General features: G+C 43.5%; 3 protein-coding genes across 3 annotated transcripts; all 3 read left to right on the top strand.

Annotated features, from left to right (window-relative positions):
- The first annotated feature begins 292 nt into the window (after positions 1-292).
- Positions 293-2,104, top strand: LOC131687164 (uncharacterized). Its single transcript, XM_058971218.1, has one exon. It carries the CDS (start codon positions 293-295, stop codon positions 2,102-2,104), a length of 1,812 nt encoding a protein of 603 aa, XP_058827201.1.
- Positions 2,105-4,121: 2,017 nt separating this feature from the next.
- Positions 4,122-9,731, top strand: LOC131687163 (uncharacterized). Its single transcript, XM_058971217.1, has one exon. The coding sequence runs from the start codon at positions 4,122-4,124 to the stop codon at positions 9,729-9,731; it is 5,610 nt and encodes a 1,869-aa protein (XP_058827200.1).
- A 5,383-nt stretch (positions 9,732-15,114) lies between these two features.
- LOC131687162 (uncharacterized) lies at positions 15,115-16,311 on the top strand. The gene has a single exon (XM_058971216.1). The coding sequence runs from the start codon at positions 15,115-15,117 to the stop codon at positions 16,309-16,311; it is 1,197 nt and encodes a 398-aa protein (XP_058827199.1).
- Positions 16,312-19,618: the final 3,307 nt, after the last annotated feature.

Below are 19,618 nucleotides of genomic sequence, written 5' to 3'. Positions count from 1 at the left end.
AGAGCCGTCGATCGATAGGTTTTATCAATGATCTTAGCTTTGGTGAGATCAAAATTGTGGTCGTTTTTGATCATGTGTTCGATGAGAGCGGTTTTCTCACCGAGACTGTCAAATCCAAAACTACATCTCTAAAGCAAAACACAACGAATACAAATCCCCGCTCCACGATTTCTGCAAACATGCAACGACCACAACTGCAAAATTTCTCACTGAACACCAAGACATCTGTATCCTCGAGGCCGACAAAGGTAATAGAACGGTCATAATGTATAAAAAAGAATATGACAACAAAATGTATGCGTTATTGAATGAACCAGCATACCAAACGGTATCCAAAGACCCCACACCTTCCGTCCAAAGACAGAACAACTCGCTCATTACCAGATTGCTCAATCTCAAGCTCATCGACACTAAAACATCTATGCGCCTAAAATCAAATACAGCTGTATGCCCACGCATATACGGACAACCCAAAGCGCACAAACCCAACTTGCCACTGCGCCCGGTGGTCCCCAATATCACAGCACCGACATATCAACTTGCCAAGTTCATAGGCAGTATACTAAAATCATCATTCCACAGTGAGTACAACACACCCGACAGTTTCCAGTTCACCGAGTATATACAACAGGTCACCCTTCCACCTGACTATGTCCTAGTGTCGTTTGATGTGGTCTCTCTGTACACAAATATACCAACAGAGCTGGTCACCCATGATATCATCATGGACTGGCGTAACATTAAAGTTCACACCAACATTAATTTGGATTTGTTTCTCGAGCTAGTCGAGTTTTGTATTAAAAGCAGTTACTTCAGATTCCGGGAAAAACACTACAAGCAAACGTTCGGCACAGCCATGGGCAGCCCCCTATCGCCCATTCTAGCTGATATTATTATGGAAAACTTACTACAAACTTCAATCAAACGACTTCCATTCACCATTCCGGTAATCCGCAAATATGTTGACGATCTATTCTTGGCGCTCCCCAAAGACAAAGTACAACAAACTCTGGATACTTTTAACGCATACAATCAACATCTACAGTTTACAAAAGAAGAGGAGATCGACAACAAACTTCCGTTCTTAGACACAGTAGTAACTCGACATTCAGACCAAACACTATCTACACGCTGGTACGCAAAACCGATAGCATCAGGCCGTCTTCTGAACTACCATTCTTTCCACCCGCTATCGATGAAAATGAACGTCGCTCAACAATTCATTAAAAGAGTGACTGGTCTCACCACGGATAACTGCCCTAACTTGCAGCAAAATATAATTTTTCAACATCTCCGTAGGAACAATTACCCATCATCACTCATCAACAGACTTATATCCCGCAATGCAAAAATATTCTGCCCCTCCAATAACTCTCAACAACCGGATAAAAATAAAAATGCATCTAACACAAGAGATCCTCCCAACGATTGCAGTCCGTCCACCGACCAGGTTTACAGATCACTGCCATACGTACCATCACTCAGCACATCTATAGTAAGCATTCTAAAATCCGATTACCCAAATGTTAAAATAGCATCAAAACCAATCAGCACCACATCCAAACTAATGCTGAACGTCAAAGACCCCGTAGATCCTCTGTTGCAATCTAATGTCATCTACAGTCTGCCTTGTGGGAACTGCCCAATGTACTACATAGGAATGACACGGAATCAGCTCAAAACAAGACTGTACGGCCACAAAACCAACATAAACCAGTATGTACGATTAAAAACCGACGGCGCAATCACCACCGACGAACAGCTGATCAGTCTCGGTGAGAAAACCGCTCTCATCGAACACATGATCAAAAACGACCACAATTTTGATCTCACCAAAGCTAAGATCATTGATAAAACCTATCGATCGACGGCTCTACCAATACTTGAAATGTGCCACATCTCAAACACCGCCAACACCGTCAACCATCGCACCGATGTAGATGGTCTCAACACTACCTACGCCGGCATCCTACACACACTGAAAACGACCAGCACTCGAAGGAATAGAAACACAGAAACCAGTGATGACAGTTGTTTTGGCTCACAATTGCTATCAATCCCTCCATACGCAATCAGTGGGTCACCATCTTCAAACCAGACGTAGGACCACTTCGTGCATACATAGAGCTCCGTACCAAAGATTTTTTCAGATGACTTTTTCAGCACAAAATCGTCATCTCCACAACCATTTCGGCCAGTGCAAAAACACCCAACCTCCCACCGTTGGCAATCAGCGACTACGACAAAAACGACACGATTAAAGTGAGTCACACAGCACTGCAATTTTGTTTTTGTTTCGTACCTTTTCCATATATGTTTTTACTATGCTTTACCTGTTCACTCATAATAAACGATTATTTTAGTTTCCCTTGAAAAAGGCCGCCAAAAACGGTCGAAACGTCGGGCAGTTTTAAAAACAATTCGTTTGCTCAAGCTAAATTGACTGAGAAAGCCGTAAATATTCACAAAAGATTGTAGTTCCAGTCGGTATAATACTCAAAGATAACACAACAATTTTAACACATACGAATCTATTTTTGTTGTATTTCTAAGAATTTTCCACGTTCAACAAGGTACAATTTATTAAAATTGAATGAAGAATAATAGAGATATATGCACGAGAAAATGATAAAATTAATATAAAAGACAAAAGGCCCTATAACTTCTCGTATTCGGACAAAGGTCTAAAAGGTTCCGTTCGATTTCTGAGTTTTTTTTTCATTAGAAAAATTGCAAAATATGTATGGTTTGCACCACGGAGCAGAAAAATTTAAAAAATAGGGGATTTAGGGGCCAAAATGGCACATTACCCCACAATCCCGCATTTTTCTAGGAACAGGAATATCTTCATTCTAATACTAAGGTTATTTCCTTTAAAAAGAGGTATAAATTGTAATTTTCTGATTGCTACTTCAAAAGTTATAGCATTTAATATATTTTCCCTCCACATTTTCCCAAAGCACCAATTTCAAAAATTTCAAGTGAGGTGGGCGGGGGTCTAGAATTGTCCAAATGATGTGAAATTTGGCATCTGAGCTTACTTTGACATTTGTCACTGTTCAATACTCACCTCTAATTCTTCAATACGAACCTGAAAGAAAATGAAATTTTATACAATGTAAATATCTGTAAATACTTACCTAGCCCTAAGAAGAATTGAACTAATCCTAGAATATTATATACAAAATGCCATGTAAAATACCGTACGATTCGCACAGTCAGCCCACTGTGCAAACCCTAAGCAGAAATGGATTCTGCAAACCATAACATAGCTGTCAAACAGCCGCAGCATAAACACACATAGAAAAATGTACACAAACAACATAGAATAAAGACAGATAGTTAAAAGCAATCAGTGGTGTCGGTCGCAGAAAAATAGTTTTCGAGTTTCAGTATTCATTTCGCGATATCCAAAGTTCCTTACCAACCCGTTTAACTCGCGCGCGATCTCCAGCGGAAGGTGCAGTGGAAGCAGAAGAAAGTCCTGGTCAAGCAGGTGAAAACAATAGGAGCAAAACTTTCTAAAAGATCCAGCAAGTAAGAAGAGTTGTGAAGTGCGTGAACATAAATTTGGTCCTTCGAACCGGATCTTGAAGAAAAAGTGCCCGCGGGTGAACAGAAAACTGCCCAGAATAGGCAAAAGGTGAACTAAAGGTGCCCAGAAGAGGCAAAAAGTGATTGTAAATTGCCCAGAATAGGCGAAAAATCGCAAAGAACGGCCCCGCTGTAGACGGGTAAAGCCAGAAAAAGTGCGCGAAAGGTGATTTTCGGTAGCGTCCCCAAGCGGCAAACTAGCCATTTTACGCGGTAGTGCAAACAAAACCGCATAGTGTTCCCTCCAAGAATCCACCATCGCAGAATATTTACATCGTTACAACGAGTAGTGCGTGCGAGACACAGCCAGCTGACGATAGCGTAGGTAGTGTGCATTGTTTACCTACTGCCTGAACGGTGCGCGCCGTGCTGGAACATAAAGATTTCTGAAGGAATATTTTCAAAAAAGTTTTTAAGTTTCGCGGTGAAATTTTTATTTTGCAAATTGACTGTTCGGGTGCTTTTTGGATTCTTGGAGGTTGAAAAGTGCGTGAGTGAACGGGAATACGGCGCTACCGAAGAAGAAAATGGCCGACGAGAGGAAATTCAGTGAGTTGGAGCTGACGAAGCAGAATATTGTCGATTCAATGGCTTTGTTGGAATATTATGCGAAGGAGTTCGACAAGGACAGTAAGTTTGCGGGCCAAGTAGAAGCGTGGGCGGAAAAGTTGGAGAAATTTTACGACGAGTTTCACCGAACGGTGGTGAAATTGGAGATGTTTTCCACCGATAAGGAGCCAATCGACCTGAAAAAGGAACGGCAGTTGTTCGACGGTCGCTATTATGCTCTTCGGTCCTTCTACTTGGCCAAACTGGCGAAGAAAATACGTTCTCCCCCTTCTGCCAACCCCGCACCATCGAGACCAATGAACATCAGGCTTCCGGAGCTTAACCTACCCAAGTTTAACGGTAAGTTGGAAGACTGGTGTGTTTTTCGCGATTCATTTGAATCCGCAGTAGGTTCCCGGAGCGACATCAGTGCGGTCGAGAAGATGCACTATCTGAAGGGCCTCGTTCAAGGAGAGGCAGCGCGCATTCTCGACCCTATCAAAATAAGCGAGCAGGGCTACAAGGACGCTTGGCGAACGTTGCGGCTGCGTTTTGAGAACAACCGGCAGTTAATCAAGTGTCACATTCGGACGCTTTTCGACACTCCAGCGATGCGCAAGGAATCAGCTGAAGATCTGCTTGCGCTGATCGATCGCTTCGAGCAGCAGATCTCCGTTCTGAAGAGCTTGGGTGAACCAGCAGACCGATGGAGCTCTATCCTGGTTTACCAGCTATCTATACGCCTCGATCCTTGTACGCTCCGGGAATGGGAGAACCACTGTAGCAAACTCGATGCTGACAACATCGCTTCGGTTCTGGGAGGAACCGCCGGTACATCAGAGGACACAAGCACTGGTGCGTCAACTTCAATGCCATCATACGTGACGATGGTAAACTTCCTCCAGAACTACGCTCGAGTTTTGCAAGCAGTTTCTTCAGCTACTTCGAACACCGCTCCTCCTCGCAGCAAGCCAAATCCGACATCCAAGCTAGCAGCCTTTCCAGTCGCAGCTACACAGCAAACTGCAGTATCCAGTACACCCTCTTCCAGCGCCAGCAAGCCGAAGCCGTGCGACAAGTGCGGTGAGAGTCACTACCTGTACAGCTGTCCGGAATTTCGGAAACTCAACCTTCGCCAACGGATCGATCTGGTAAGACAGAAAAACCTTTGCATTAACTGTTTGAGATCGAGTTCCCATTATGCCCGGAACTGTTCTGGGTCAAGATGCCGTACATGTACCAAGAAGCACCACACGCTTCTTCATACTGAGCCCTCTGACGACAATCCCGCTTCTGGTCAAGCCACCGGATCAACTTGCTGTGTTGCCCTCCAGCCGACTCTCACCGCAGCATCTGCGCTGCATGCTCCAAACTCACTGTCACCCCAGTCTGTTTCGCAAGCTCCCATCCAGCAACCGTCTACCTCTACCTCAATCGCAAACTTATCCCACATGCATGCGCCTTCCATGAGTTCTCAGACTGCCCTCGTATCACATACTGGTGAAGTGATTCCTGGAACCGTTTTCCTTCCGACGGCGCTAGTGAATATCCGTAACGGTAGAGGTCGCATCGTCACTGCTCGTTGCTTGCTGGACTGTGCTTCCCAACGCAACTTTGTTTCTGGGGCTCTTTGCGAACGACTGCAGCTTCCTCGCATCCGATTGCCGCATGCTATCCCGATAAGCGGAATCGGAAACACTACAACGCTGGTTGAATACCAGGCCACGATAACCATCTTCTCTCGAGTCACTCCCTTCTCCGTACAATGCTCCATGCTCGTTCTGCCTTCCATTACCGTCAAGCTGCCCCAGTCGACGGTAGAAGCCCGCCACTGGCCGATTCCAAAGCACGTGGAGCTTGCAGATCCAACATTCGCTGTTACTGGCGACATCGACATGATTCTGGGTGCCGCCCATTTCTTCCAAATTCTTCGATACGGCAGGATATCGCTCGGGGAAGAGTTACCGCTTCTGCAGAATACAGAGTTCGGTTGGGTCGTCTCCGGAGAGTGTTTATTGGAAAACCACGATCACAGCGATCCACGCAAGTGCCAGTTCAGTAATCCCTGCACAATCGATGAATTGGTCAACCGATTCTGGCAGCTCGAAGAAGTCCACGATGCAAAGGGATGGTCTCCGTCGGAACGATACTGTGAGGAACATTTCTTGAAGAACACCACCCGCAACTCCGAAGGCCGCTACGTCGTCAAGCTTCCCAAGCGTGACGAGCTGCTTTGGCAGTTAAAGGACAACAAATACAACGCCACCCGCCGCTTCTTCTCTCTAGAACGCTCACTCGGTGCGAGTCCCGATAAGAAGGCGATGTATCAGCAGTTCATCCACGAGTACGTGAGATTGGGACATATGCGGGAGATTGGCCCCGATGAAATCGACGCGCAACCGCAATACTACCTTCCACACCACGCTGTGATGAAACTCGACAGCACCACTACAAAGCTTCGTACCGTATTCGACGCATCATGCCGCTCGAAGTCCGGTATCTCGCTGAACGACGTCCTGCTTCCTGGTCCCACAATCCAGGACACTCTCGTGACGATTGTCCTCCGTTTTCGAATCCACCAGTTCGTGATATCTGCGGACATTGAAAAAATGTACCGGCAGATTTTGGTCCATCCCACCGACCAACCGCTGCAGCGAATTCTCTGGCGCGACGATCCCGAGGCTCCACTGAAGAGCTACCAGCTCCGCACCGTCACATACGGCACAAGCAGTGCTCCATTTTTGGCAACTAGGGTGCTGCAGAAGCTCGCCGATGATGAAGGGCAACATTTTCCGCTGGCGGAACCCGCTGTCCGCCACGACTTCTACGTCGACAATTTGCTGTCCGGTTCTGACGAGGCTGAATCTCTCGCCGTTACCTGCAACCAGCTCATTGCAATGCTCGCTTGCGCAGGACTTCCTCTCCGACAATGGTCTTCGAATTGTCAAGCTATTGTTGATACCATTCCGTTGGAGCTCCGAGAGACGAAAACACTACTCGATTTGGACCACGAGTCCTCCGTGACTGCACTTGGCCTCCGCTGGGAACCGTCGACCGATTTTCTTTCGTTCAAGACGCCGAAGTGGAAGGAATGCACGGTTCTGAACAAACGAACGATCCTCTCTCAGATCAGCAGTCTTTTCGACCCCTTAGGTTTGATTGGACCGACCATTGCAAAGGCGAAAATCATGCTGCAGAGTCTTTGGAAGCTCCATCTCGACTGGGACACACCCGTGGCTAACGGATTCGCTCACGAATGGCAGGAATTTCACCAGAAGTTTTCAGCACTTGCCCACCTTCGAGTTTCTCGCCATGTGTTACGTCCGGGTTACGATCGCTTGGAGATTCACGGGTTCAGCGACGCTTCAGAGTCTGCATATGGCGCATGCATCTATCTCCGGTCAATACCTGCCGAGGGCCCTTGTACAGTTCGCCTGGTGATTTCTAAGTCCAAGGTCGCTCCGATGGGGACTCAAACCATTCCACGCCTCGAACTATGCGCAGCTCAACTCCTGTCCAGACTTCTTAAACAAGTTCAGGACAGCATCGACATAACCGCCACCACATATCTATGGACCGATTCTTCCATCGTCTTGAACTGGATATCCGCAACTCCATCGACATGGAAGACGTTCGTAGCCAACCGAGTGGCTGAAATTCAAGAGCTGACGTCTCACGCCGTTTGGAATCACGTCCCATCCGAAGACAATCCCGCCGATCTCGTTTCTCGAGGAATGGACCTCGATGAACTCCTCGCTAGTGCACTGTGGTGGAACGGACCGCAGTGGCTAAAACCAATATTCGCTCCTTGGCCAGCGAAGTACGTCGTCGTAGCGACCTCAAACTCAGACCAACCGGAGGTCCGACAGACTATTGCCCTTCCGGTCGTGAGCGTAGAACCGTCAGATATCGTCGATCGCTATTCCAGTCTTCGTCAGCTACTTCGGATCGGCACACTTCTTCGGCGTTTCGCCGCTAACTGCCTTCACCGGAAGAATCACCAACCAATTCTTGTCGGCCCGTTGACGGCTCATGACATTGATCGCACTCTGCTCAATCTGGTCCGTCGCATACAACAGCAGTACTTTGCCAACGAGATACGCCAACTTGAAACCGTCGGAAAAGTAAACCGTAAATCCAAGCTACGGTATCTGCACCCGACACTCGTAGACGGCATTATTCGTGTCGGCGGCCGGCTTCACAATGCTGCGATACCTGTCGACGGAAGACACCCGATCGTCCTCCCCAAACATCGTCTCACCGACATGATCGCCACGAGAGAACACCATAAGACGCTCCATGCCGGTCCCAGCTTACTACTATCCTCGTTGCGCCAAAGATTTTGGCCCCTCGGCGGACGGAACTTGGTTCGCAACATTGTTCACGGCTGCATGGTATGCGCACGTGCCAAACCCAAGCCGTTGCAGCAGCTGATGGGGGATCTGCCATCTGTTCGGGTCAACCAGGCGTACCCGTTTCAGAATGTTGGCGTTGACTTGGCTGGGCCAATGTACGTGAGAACGTCACTCCGAAATAAGAGATCGCCATTCTTCAAAGCCTACATCACCGTATACGTATGTATGGCCGTGCACTTGGACCTTGTGTCGGATCTGACCACTAGCACATTCATTGCGAGCCTGCGAAGATTTGTCGGCCGTAGAGGAAAGCCTGCGCATATCTACTGCGATAACGCCACGAACTTTGTTGGAGCACAGCGAGAACTGGAAGAACTGCGGAAGCTTTTCCGAACTCAAGTTCACCAAGATGCCGTAGCAAACGAATGCGCAGACAACGGAATACAGTTCCACTTCATCCCACCTCGCTCTCCCACATTCGGTGGAATCTGGGAAGCCTGCGTGAAATCCGTGAAGACCCTGCTTCGCAAAATCCTCGGAAATGCCCACCTAACCGAATCCGAGCTGCAAACCGCATTGATTCAGGTCGAGTCAATGCTAAACTCTCGCCCAATCACGCCGTTGCCGGACAATCCATCCGATGAGCTGGCTCTGACTCCAGGACATTTCCTGATTGGTCGTCCGTTGAATGCGGTACCTGATCCAGATTGCCGTGAAGTTCCTGAATCCAGGTTGTCTCGATGGGAACGAGTACAACAGCTAACTCAGCACTTCTGGAGTCGTTGGCACAAGGAGTATCTAGCCACCCTGCAAAGTCGCTACCGCTGGACAGAAGCCATGGACAATCTAGCCGTTGGTTCCATCGTCGCTCTCAAAGATGAGAGAGCACCGCCGTTGAAATGGCCCCTGGGACGCGTGCTCAGCGTTCAACCCGGCCCTGACGGCCTTGTTCGTGTCGCCACCGTGAAGTCGACCTTCGGCATCGTTCAACGCGCCATCCCGAAGCTCTGCTTACTTCCAGTTGAAGTAGCGCCACCCATCGTAGCACAGAGTCCCGCACCAACTAGCACCCCTACGTCAACAACGTCAAATGAAGGCCCTTGCTCAGGGAACCGAGCCGCCGGACGAGATCCCGGCCCTTGCTCAGGGAACAGAGCCGCCGGACGAGATCCCGGCCCTTGCTCAGGGTACAGAGCCGCCGGACGAGCTCCCGGCCCCTACTCGGGGAAATGAGTCGCCAGACGAGATCCTGGCCCAAGCTCGGGGGTATCGAGCGGTTCGTGGTTCACCTGTAAAGAACCAAGCCTCGCCGTGTGGGTTCCTAGAACCCCCGGCTGGGACTTGACTCGAGTTAAGTACCCATCCTAATTTGTCAAACCAACAGTTCGCGTACAGATGTTCCTCCTTTACAGCACACCACTCCCGGACAGTATCCTGCAGTCGGACCCGACGCACCTCGAAAAATCATCCTGGAAGCTGTAAGGAGGCCTGTACCGACAAGACGAATCCAGATCTTCATATCCCGTTGAACGTCAGTCATCGCAAGAAGCTCGAACTTCCGCCGCTAATGCCCGTTGAATTCCTTAAAATTTCATTGGCGGCCGGAATGTTCAATACTCACCTCTAATTCTTCAATACGAACCTGAAAGAAAATGAAATTTTATACAATGTAAATATCTGTAAATACTTACCTAGCCCTAAGAAGAATTGAACTAATCCTAGAATATTATATACAAAATGCCATGTAAAATACCGTACGATTCGCACAGTCAGCCCACTGTGCAAACCCTAAGCAGAAATGGATTCTGCAAACCATAACATAGCTGTCAAACAGCCGCAGCATAAACACACATAGAAAAATGTACACAAACAACATAGAATAAAGACAGATAGTTAAAAGCAATCAGTGGTGTCGGTCGCAGAAAAATAGTTTTCGAGTTTCAGTATTCATTTCGCGATATCCAAAGTTCCTTACCAACCCGTTTAACTCGCGCGCGATCTCCAGCGGAAGGTGCAGTGGAAGCAGAAGAAAGTCCTGGTCAAGCAGGTGAAAACAACGGCAAAACTTTCTAAAAGATCCAGTAAGTAAGAAGAGTTGTGAAGTGCGTGAACAGTCACAATATGAGAGGTGGGGGGGCTTTGAGAATTCAAAAAAAAAAAATTGTGATGCCCTATTATCTACACTTACTGTATCTACTCACCGAGCTCGTTAAAATTTCTTCGAGACGGTTGATTTATCACTCGATCACTGTGTCTTGCGAACGTGCACTAAGTATGACACAGCACTATACTGGTTGCGAACTGTCATTGGTGGATGTGTTAGTATGATTTTGTTGTTGGAGAAATTCGGAAAGGAATTTTGTTCTCTCAACTCTCTAATGGATTCGAGAATGTGTAATGTGTGAGTAAGAGCTGCTGAGGTTGTCGGTGTCTGTTCGTCGGTTTACCGTGTCAGGAGTGATGGTGATGTGGCACATCTCCAAGTTGGGCAGATTTCTGGGTTTGTGACTGTTGTCGATGATTTTTGGGGTACTCAGAGAAAAGCGGTGTTGGTCTGAAATACAGTGTTCCATGAGGGCAGTTTTCTCTTTGAGATCGTGTATGACGCTGTTGTCGTAGTTGTAACCATGTGCTAGTCTCTCATCTAGTTTGTTTACACGGAAAAAAAATCCGTTCATAAATTCGTGAACAAAAGGTCACGATTTCGTGAATTGAACGATTTACGAAAACCGTGACCAAGTTCCTGAAATTATGAATAATAAACCTCGTATTCATGAAACTATTTGTGTTAAAAACCAGTTCGCCCCGAATATATACATGGCGTTACATTAGAATGGTTGGTTGGATTACTGTTGTTGTTTCCTGGACATGTTTAGTTTGTGTTGTGATTCTTGTTCATGATTTGGGAATACACAATCGTCAGTCAAACATTGTTCATGATTTCAAGAGCTTATTCGCGATTCTTGTGAATACTCATGACGTTAGGGGATTTAAGTCCATGATTTCAAGATCTTAGTCGCGAAGTTCATAATTTCCATTCACGTTATCGTGATATTTTAATCATGAGTAGAGTGCTTCATGTTCACGATTTCCGGATCTTTGCCACGATTTTAAATATTTTCGTCACGAGTTGTGTGATTTAAGTTCATGATTTCAGGATCTTGGGCACGATTTTAGATATTTTTGTCACTAGTTGTGTGATTCTTGTGAATACTCATGACGTTAGCGGGATTTGAGTTCACGATTTCAAGATCTTAGTCACGATGTTCGTAATTTCCATTCACGTTATCGTGATATTTTAGTCATGAGTAGAGTGCTTCATGTTCACGATTTCAGGATCTTTGTCACGATTTTAAATATTTTCGTCACGAGTTGTGTGATTTAAGTTCATGATTTCAGGATCTTAGTCTCGATTTTTGTAATTTCTGTTCATGTTATCGTGATATTTTAGTGATGAATAGATCAGTTCATGTTCATGATTTCAGGATCTTGGGCACGATTTTAGATATTTTTGTCACTAGTTGTGTGATTCTTGTGAATACTCATGACGTTAGCGGGATTTATTTTAATGATTTCAAGATCTTAGTCGCGATGTTCGTAATTTCCATTCACGTTATCGTGATATTTTAGTCATGAGTAGAGTGCTTTCATGTTCACGATTTCAGGATCTTTGTCACGATTTTAAATATTTTCGTCACGAGTTGTGTATTTTTTGTATTGGCTAAATATGATATTTTTTCAAGTTATTAGTTTTTGAACTTTTGAAGTTTATAACATTGAATATTTTTCAATCTCTAATAACTCGTAAACGATTTGGTATACGAAAAAAAATTAAAGAAAAACTTGTATTTTCAAATGAGATCCCCGAAAAAAAGGAAAAAATATTTTTTGTCACATAACTTATGAAAATTGCAATTATTTGAAACAAATTTATTTTTTTTTAAAAAGTTGGTCCAATTTTTTTACTTATTATTTGCTTTAAATATTAGGAGTCATGTTAAAAAGATTGTGTAAAAATTTGAAAGTGGATATCAAAATACTTTGCGAGATTAAAACAAGGCAATTTAACACTTAACGCCCAATGATAGGCGTGTTATAATTGAAATATCTCGTAAAATATTTCGAGTTCCATTTTGAAATTTTCACACAACCCTCTCAATATGATTATAAATTATTTAAAAAATCTAAAAAGAATTTTTTTTTGGCTGAACCCTGAAAAAAAAATGTTTACCACTAATATTTTCAGTATACATTAATTATGTAACAAAAACAAATATTCCAAAAAAAATCCGGTGAGATCATGCGAAATCGTAACTTTTATTATTTAATTTTATTCCGCATTTAGAAATTTAAGACTTTTTTAGTGGTATCCGAATATTAGAAGCAAATACTTGTTTAAAGTACTCCGAAAACAAATTTATTTTGATATCATAAGTATATTAAGAAGATTATGTGAAAGTTTCCGAATGGAACTCGAAGTATTTCACGAGATATTTCAATTATAACAGGCCTATCACTGGGCGTTTAGAGTAAAATTGCCTTGTTTTAAGTTTATAATTGTAAAATCCCGCAAAGTGTTTTGATATCCACTCCCAAATTTTTACACAATCTTTTTAACATGATTCCTAATATTTAAAAAAATAATAAGTAAAAAAAATTGGTTCAACTTTAACCCTCCGGCACTCGCGCGAATGGCTCCCCGAATGAGCAGTCGCTGGTGCTGGAAGAAAATTTCGCCAGAGTTTCGGAAGGTGTTGCACAATATACAACGACGCGAGTGCCGGAGGGTTAAAATATTCAATTTGTTTCAAAAATTGCAAGAAAATTTTTTGGAAGGAATTAAAATTTTGGTTGTAAATCTGACGTGGAATGATCCGTATATATTATAGTCACAAAGACTCAGGAAAAAAGAACACGTCACATTGCCGTGATGCAACGAAAGGATGTCCAGTCGTCGATTCCACGGGATTTTAAATGTCTACAAATACCAATAAACACTCTCCCATCTATCTTTTTCGTGATCATTTGAGACCATGATCACAGCCAAAGCCTTTTTGTCCGCGTCTAAGCAATTTAGACGATTTAGTGCGGTCACCCAGAAAGGTCTCACTAGCCCCAACAATGTCGTTGCGATCTCCCGTAAATTTGAATAGATCTTCATCTATATCGGATTTAATACTGCCGGCAATTCGATAATGTAGCTGCTTCGACCATGTATGTATTTGACTGACAGCACGTGCAAATACAACGGAGGTTGCGGACAACCTCATAACTAAGCTGACCAACTCTGGCGAAAAAATCCGTACACCGTACGAACTGTTTACCTGAGCGTGGTGACCGATTTCGTTTCGTTGCGGCATGGTGTACGGATTTTTTCTTTAGAGTTGGTCAGCTTACTCATAACAGACGTCTCGTCGACGATAGTGAAATGTGGAATGGTTAATTGCTGGGAGGAAAGAATTCCGGGAACGAATCAATATTCACGCCTTACTACTAACCCTAACTAAACTAACTAAAGTTCGAAAATTCTCTCACTACCTTCTAGTGTTTGTCCTGGACTACGTTGCTGATAGCGCAATTGCCTCGGAACATATCATACGACCAGCGTCCAGCAGAGCAGGGAAGAGAGGGTAACAATGAAACACATTTTTTCTACAATTTAATTTGGATGATAATACTTGTTATTTGTATAACCAAAAGTGATACAGAGTGGCACTGTTGTTAACTAATACATATATTTTTTCCAGCTGGTAAAATTCACGGGAAATAACATTTTTTGGATAAGCAGTCGGTGGTAAAATGTATCAGTGTGGCCCATGGATAGAAACTATGAAACACGATGTCGTCTATAGTGAAATATTCTACTTATAAATTTTATTCTTTTGTTTTGACGAAGAATGATCCTAACGCTTTGAATTAAAGTTATATTGAGGCGAAAATCGTTTGTTTACGAAAGAATCAACTATAACATCGCGTAACATTAAACCACCATATATGCATATCAGCTGCAATCCTGAAATAAGAGACAATTTCTACAAAACTTGCCCAAATTTACTAATTTTGCACTATATGAGTAGTATTTACTGTGGAAAATCGGAACCCATTCACATTTTGAGACAGACCACAAAAACAAAAAATAATCACTGTTCCCCATAGGCCATCGTTCCACACTTACCCAATGGGTCTATTCATGAAAATTGTGAAATTACACAGAACCATGAGAAGCTACCAAAAAACTTTGTTCGCGGCAAATGTTGAGCATAAAATTTGCTATAAATAGCAATAGACTAAACATTTATTCAATGAATGATAACTCATAAAGATGGAATAATGTTTTTCATTGCAAATTTACTCTGGCTTACATTGATCAATTTTCCTACATTTTTTCGAATAACTTTCTTCAAATCAGATAGATGTAACTGTTTGCATTTTTAAAACAAGTACTGATACCAATAGATTGAAAACGTCCGAATTGTTTGGTAATTTATTTCGTTTTACTATAAAAATTAAATAAATTTGTTGTAAATGTTGTCCCAGCTTACTACTATCCTCGTTGCGCCAAAGATTTTGGCCCCTCGGCGGACGGAACTTGGTTCGCAACATTGTTCACGGCTGCATGGTATGCGCACGTGCCAAACCCAAGCCGTTGCAGCAGCTGATGGGGGATCTGCCATCTGTTCGGGTCAACCAGGCGTACCCGTTTCAGAATGTTGGCGTTGACTTGGCTGGGCCAATGTACGTGAGAACGTCACTCCGAAATAAGAGATCGCCATTCTTCAAAGCCTACATCACCGTATACGTATGTATGGCCGTGCACTTGGACCTTGTGTCGGATCTGACCACTAGCACATTCATTGCGAGCCTGCGAAGATTTGTCGGCCGTAGAGGAAAGCCTGCGCATATCTACTGCGATAACGCCACGAACTTTGTTGGAGCACAGCGAGAACTGGAAGAACTGCGGAAGCTTTTCCGAACTCAAGTTCACCAAGATGCCGTAGCAAACGAATGCGCAGACAACGGAATACAGTTCCACTTCATCCCACCTCGCTCTCCCACATTCGGTGGAATCTGGGAAGCCTGCGTGAAATCCGTGAAGACCCTGCTTCGCAAAATCCTCGGAAATGCCCACCTAACCGAATCCGAGCTGCAAACCGCATTGATTCAGGTCGAGTCAATGCTAAACTCTCGCCCAATCACGCCGTTGCCGGACAATCCATCCGATGAGCTGGCTCTGACTCCAGGACATTTCCTGATTGGTCGTCCGTTGAATGCGGTACCTGATCCAGATTGCCGTGAAGTTCCTGAATCCAGGTTGTCTCGATGGGAACGAGTACAACAGCTAACTCAGCACTTCTGGAGTCGTTGGCACAAGGAGTATCTAGCCACCCTGCAAAGTCGCTACCGCTGGACAGAAGCCATGGACAATCTAGCCGTTGGTTCCATCGTCGCTCTCAAAGATGAGAGAGCACCGCCGTTGAAATGGCCCCTGGGACGCGTGCTCAGCGTTCAACCCGGCCCTGACGGCCTTGTTCGTGTCGCCACCGTGAAGTCGACCTTCGGCATCGTTCAACGCGCCATCCCGAAGCTCTGCTTACTTCCAGTTGAAGTAGCGCCACCCATCGTAGCACAGAGTCCCGCACCAACTAGCACCCCTACGTCAACAACGTCAAATGAAGGCCCTTGCTCAGGGAACCGAGCCGCCGGACGAGATCCCGGCCCTTGCTCAGGGAACAGAGCCGCCGGACGAGATCCCGGCCCTTGCTCAGGGTACAGAGCCGCCGGACGAGCTCCCGGCCCCTACTCGGGGAAATGAGTCGCCAGACGAGATCCTGGCCCAAGCTCGGGGGTATCGAGCGGTTCGTGGTTCACCTGTAAAGAACCAAGCCTCGCCGTGTGGGTTCCTAGAACCCCCGGCTGGGACTTGACTCGAGTTAAGTACCCATCCTAATTTGTCAAACCAACAGTTCGCGTACAGATGTTCCTCCTTTACAGCACACCACTCCCGGACAGTATCCTGCAGTCGGACCCGACGCACCTCGAAAAATCATCCTGGAAGCTGTAAGGAGGCCTGTACCGACAAGACGAATCCAGATCTTCATATCCCGTTGAACGTCAGTCATCGCAAGAAGCTCGAACTTCCGCCGCTAATGCCCGTTGAATTCCTTAAAATTTCATTGGCGGCCGGAATGTTCAATACTCACCTCTAATTCTTCAATACGAACCTGAAAGAAAATGAAATTTTATACAATGTAAATATCTGTAAATACTTACCTAGCCCTAAGAAGAATTGAACTAATCCTAGAATATTATATACAAAATGCCATGTAAAATACCGTACGATTCGCACAGTCAGCCCACTGTGCAAACCCTAAGCAGAAATGGATTCTGCAAACCATAACATAGCTGTCAAACAGCCGCAGCATAAACACACATAGAAAAATGTACACAAACAACATAGAATAAAGACAGATAGTTAAAAGCAATCAGTGGTGTCGGTCGCAGAAAAATAGTTTTCGAGTTTCAGTATTCATTTCGCGATATCCAAAGTTCCTTACCAACCCGTTTAACTCGCGCGCGATCTCCAGCGGAAGGTGCAGTGGAAGCAGAAGAAAGTCCTGGTCAAGCAGGTGAAAACAACGGCAAAACTTTCTAAAAGATCCAGTAAGTAAGAAGAGTTGTGAAGTGCGTGAACAGTCACAATATGAGAGGTGGGGGGGCTTTGAGAATTCAAAAAAAAAAATTGTGATGCCCTATTATCTACACTTACTGTATCTACTCACCGAGCTCGTTAAAATTTCTTCGAGACGGTTGATTTATCACTCGATCACTGTGTCTTGCGAACGTGCACTAAGTATGACACAGCACTATACTGGTTGCGAACTGTCATTGGTGGATGTGTTAGTATGATTTTGTTGTTGGAGAAATTCGGAAAGGAATTTTGTGCTCTCAACTCTCTAATGGATTCGAGAATGTGTAATGTGTGAGTAAGAGCTGCTGAGGTTGTCGGTGTCTGTTCGTCGGTTTACCGTGTCAGGAGTGATGGTGATGTGGCACATCTCCAAGTTGGGCAGATTTCTGGGTTTGTGACTGTTGTCGATGATTTTTGGGGTACTCAGAGAAAAGCGGTGTTGGTCTGAAATACAGTGTTCCATGAGGGCAGTTTTCTCTTTGAGATCGTGTATGACGCTGTTGTCGTAGTTGTAACCATGTGCTAGTCTCTCATCTAGTTTGTTTACACGGAAAAAAAATCCGTTCATAAATTCGTGAACAAAAGGTCACGATTTCGTGAATTGAACGATTTACGAAAACCGTGACCAAGTTCCTGAAATTATGAATAATAAACCTCGTATTCATGAAACTATTTGTGTTAAAAACCAGTTCGCCCCGAATATATACATGGCGTTACATTAGAATGGTTGGTTGGATTACTGTTGTTGTTTCCTGGACATGTTTAGTTTGTGTTGTGATTCTTGTTCATGATTTGGGAATACACAATCGTCAGTCAAACATTGTTCATGATTTCAAGAGCTTATTCGCGATTCTTGTGAATACTCATGACGTTAGGGGATTTAAGTCCATGATTTCAAGATCTTAGTCGCGAAGTTCATAATTTCCATTCACGTTATCGTGATATTTTAATCATGAGTAGAGTGCTTCATGTTCACGATTTCCGGATCTTTGCCACGATTTTAAATATTTTCGTCACGAGTTGTGTGATTTAAGTTCATGATTTCAGGATCTTGGGCACGATTTTAGATATTTTTGTCACTAGTTGTGTGATTCTTGTGAATACTCATGACGTTAGCGGGATTTGAGTTCACGATTTCAAGATCTTAGTCACGATGTTCGTAATTTCCATTCACGTTATCGTGATATTTTAGTCATGAGTAGAGTGCTTCATGTTCACGATTTCAGGATCTTTGTCACGATTTTAAATATTTTCGTCACGAGTTGTGTGATTTAAGTTCATGATTTCAGGATCTTAGTCTCGATTTTTGTAATTTCTGTTCATGTTATCGTGATATTTTAGTGATGAATAGATCAGTTCATGTTCATGATTTCAGGATCTTGGGCACGATTTTAGATATTTTTGTCACTAGTTGTGTGATTCTTGTGAATACTCATGACGTTAGCGGGATTTATTTTAATGATTTCAAGATCTTAGTCGCGATGTTCGTAATTTCCATTCACGTTATCGTGATATTTTAGTCATGAGTAGAGTGCTTTCATGTTCACGATTTCAGGATCTTTGTCACGATTTTAAATATTTTCGTCACGAGTTGTGTATTTTTTGTATTGGCTAAATATGATATTTTTTCAAGTTATTAGTTTTTGAACTTTTGAAGTTTATAACATTGAATATTTTTCAATCTCTAATAACTCGTAAACGATTTGGTATACGAAAAAAAATTAAAGAAAAACTTGTATTTTCAAATGAGATCCCCGAAAAAAAGGAAAAAATATTTTTTGTCACATAACTTATGAAAATTGCAATTATTTGAAACAAATTTATTTTTTTTTAAAAAGTTGGTCCAATTTTTTTACTTATTATTTGCTTTAAATATTAGGAGTCATGTTAAAAAGATTGTGTAAAAATTTGAAAGTGGATATCAAAATACTTTGCGAGATTAAAACAAGGCAATTTAACACTTAACGCCCAATGATAGGCGTGTTATAATTGAAATATCTCGTAAAATATTTCGAGTTCCATTTTGAAATTTTCACACAACCCTCTCAATATGATTATAAATTATTTAAAAAATATAAAAAGAATTTTTTTTTGGCTGAACCCTGAAAAAAAAATGTTTATCACTAATATTTTCAGTATACATTAATTATGTAACAAAAACAAATATTCCAAAAAAAATCCGGTGAGATCATGCGAAATCGTAACTTTTATTATTTAATTTTATTCCGCATTTAGAAATTTAAGACTTTTTTAGTGGTATCCGAATATTAGAAGCAAATACTTGTTTAAAGTACTCCGAAAACAAATTTATTTTGATATCATAAGTATATTAAGAAGATTATGTGAAAGTTTCCGAATGGAACTCGAAGTATTTCACGAGATATTTCAATTATAACAGGCCTATCACTGGGCGTTTAGAGTAAAATTGCCT

The sequence above is a fragment of the Topomyia yanbarensis genome, chromosome 3 (assembly GCF_030247195.1).
Source record: "Topomyia yanbarensis strain Yona2022 chromosome 3, ASM3024719v1, whole genome shotgun sequence".
Lineage (NCBI taxonomy): Eukaryota > Metazoa > Arthropoda > Insecta > Diptera > Culicidae > Topomyia > Topomyia yanbarensis.
This window is presented reverse-complemented; position numbering and strand designations above follow the sequence as displayed.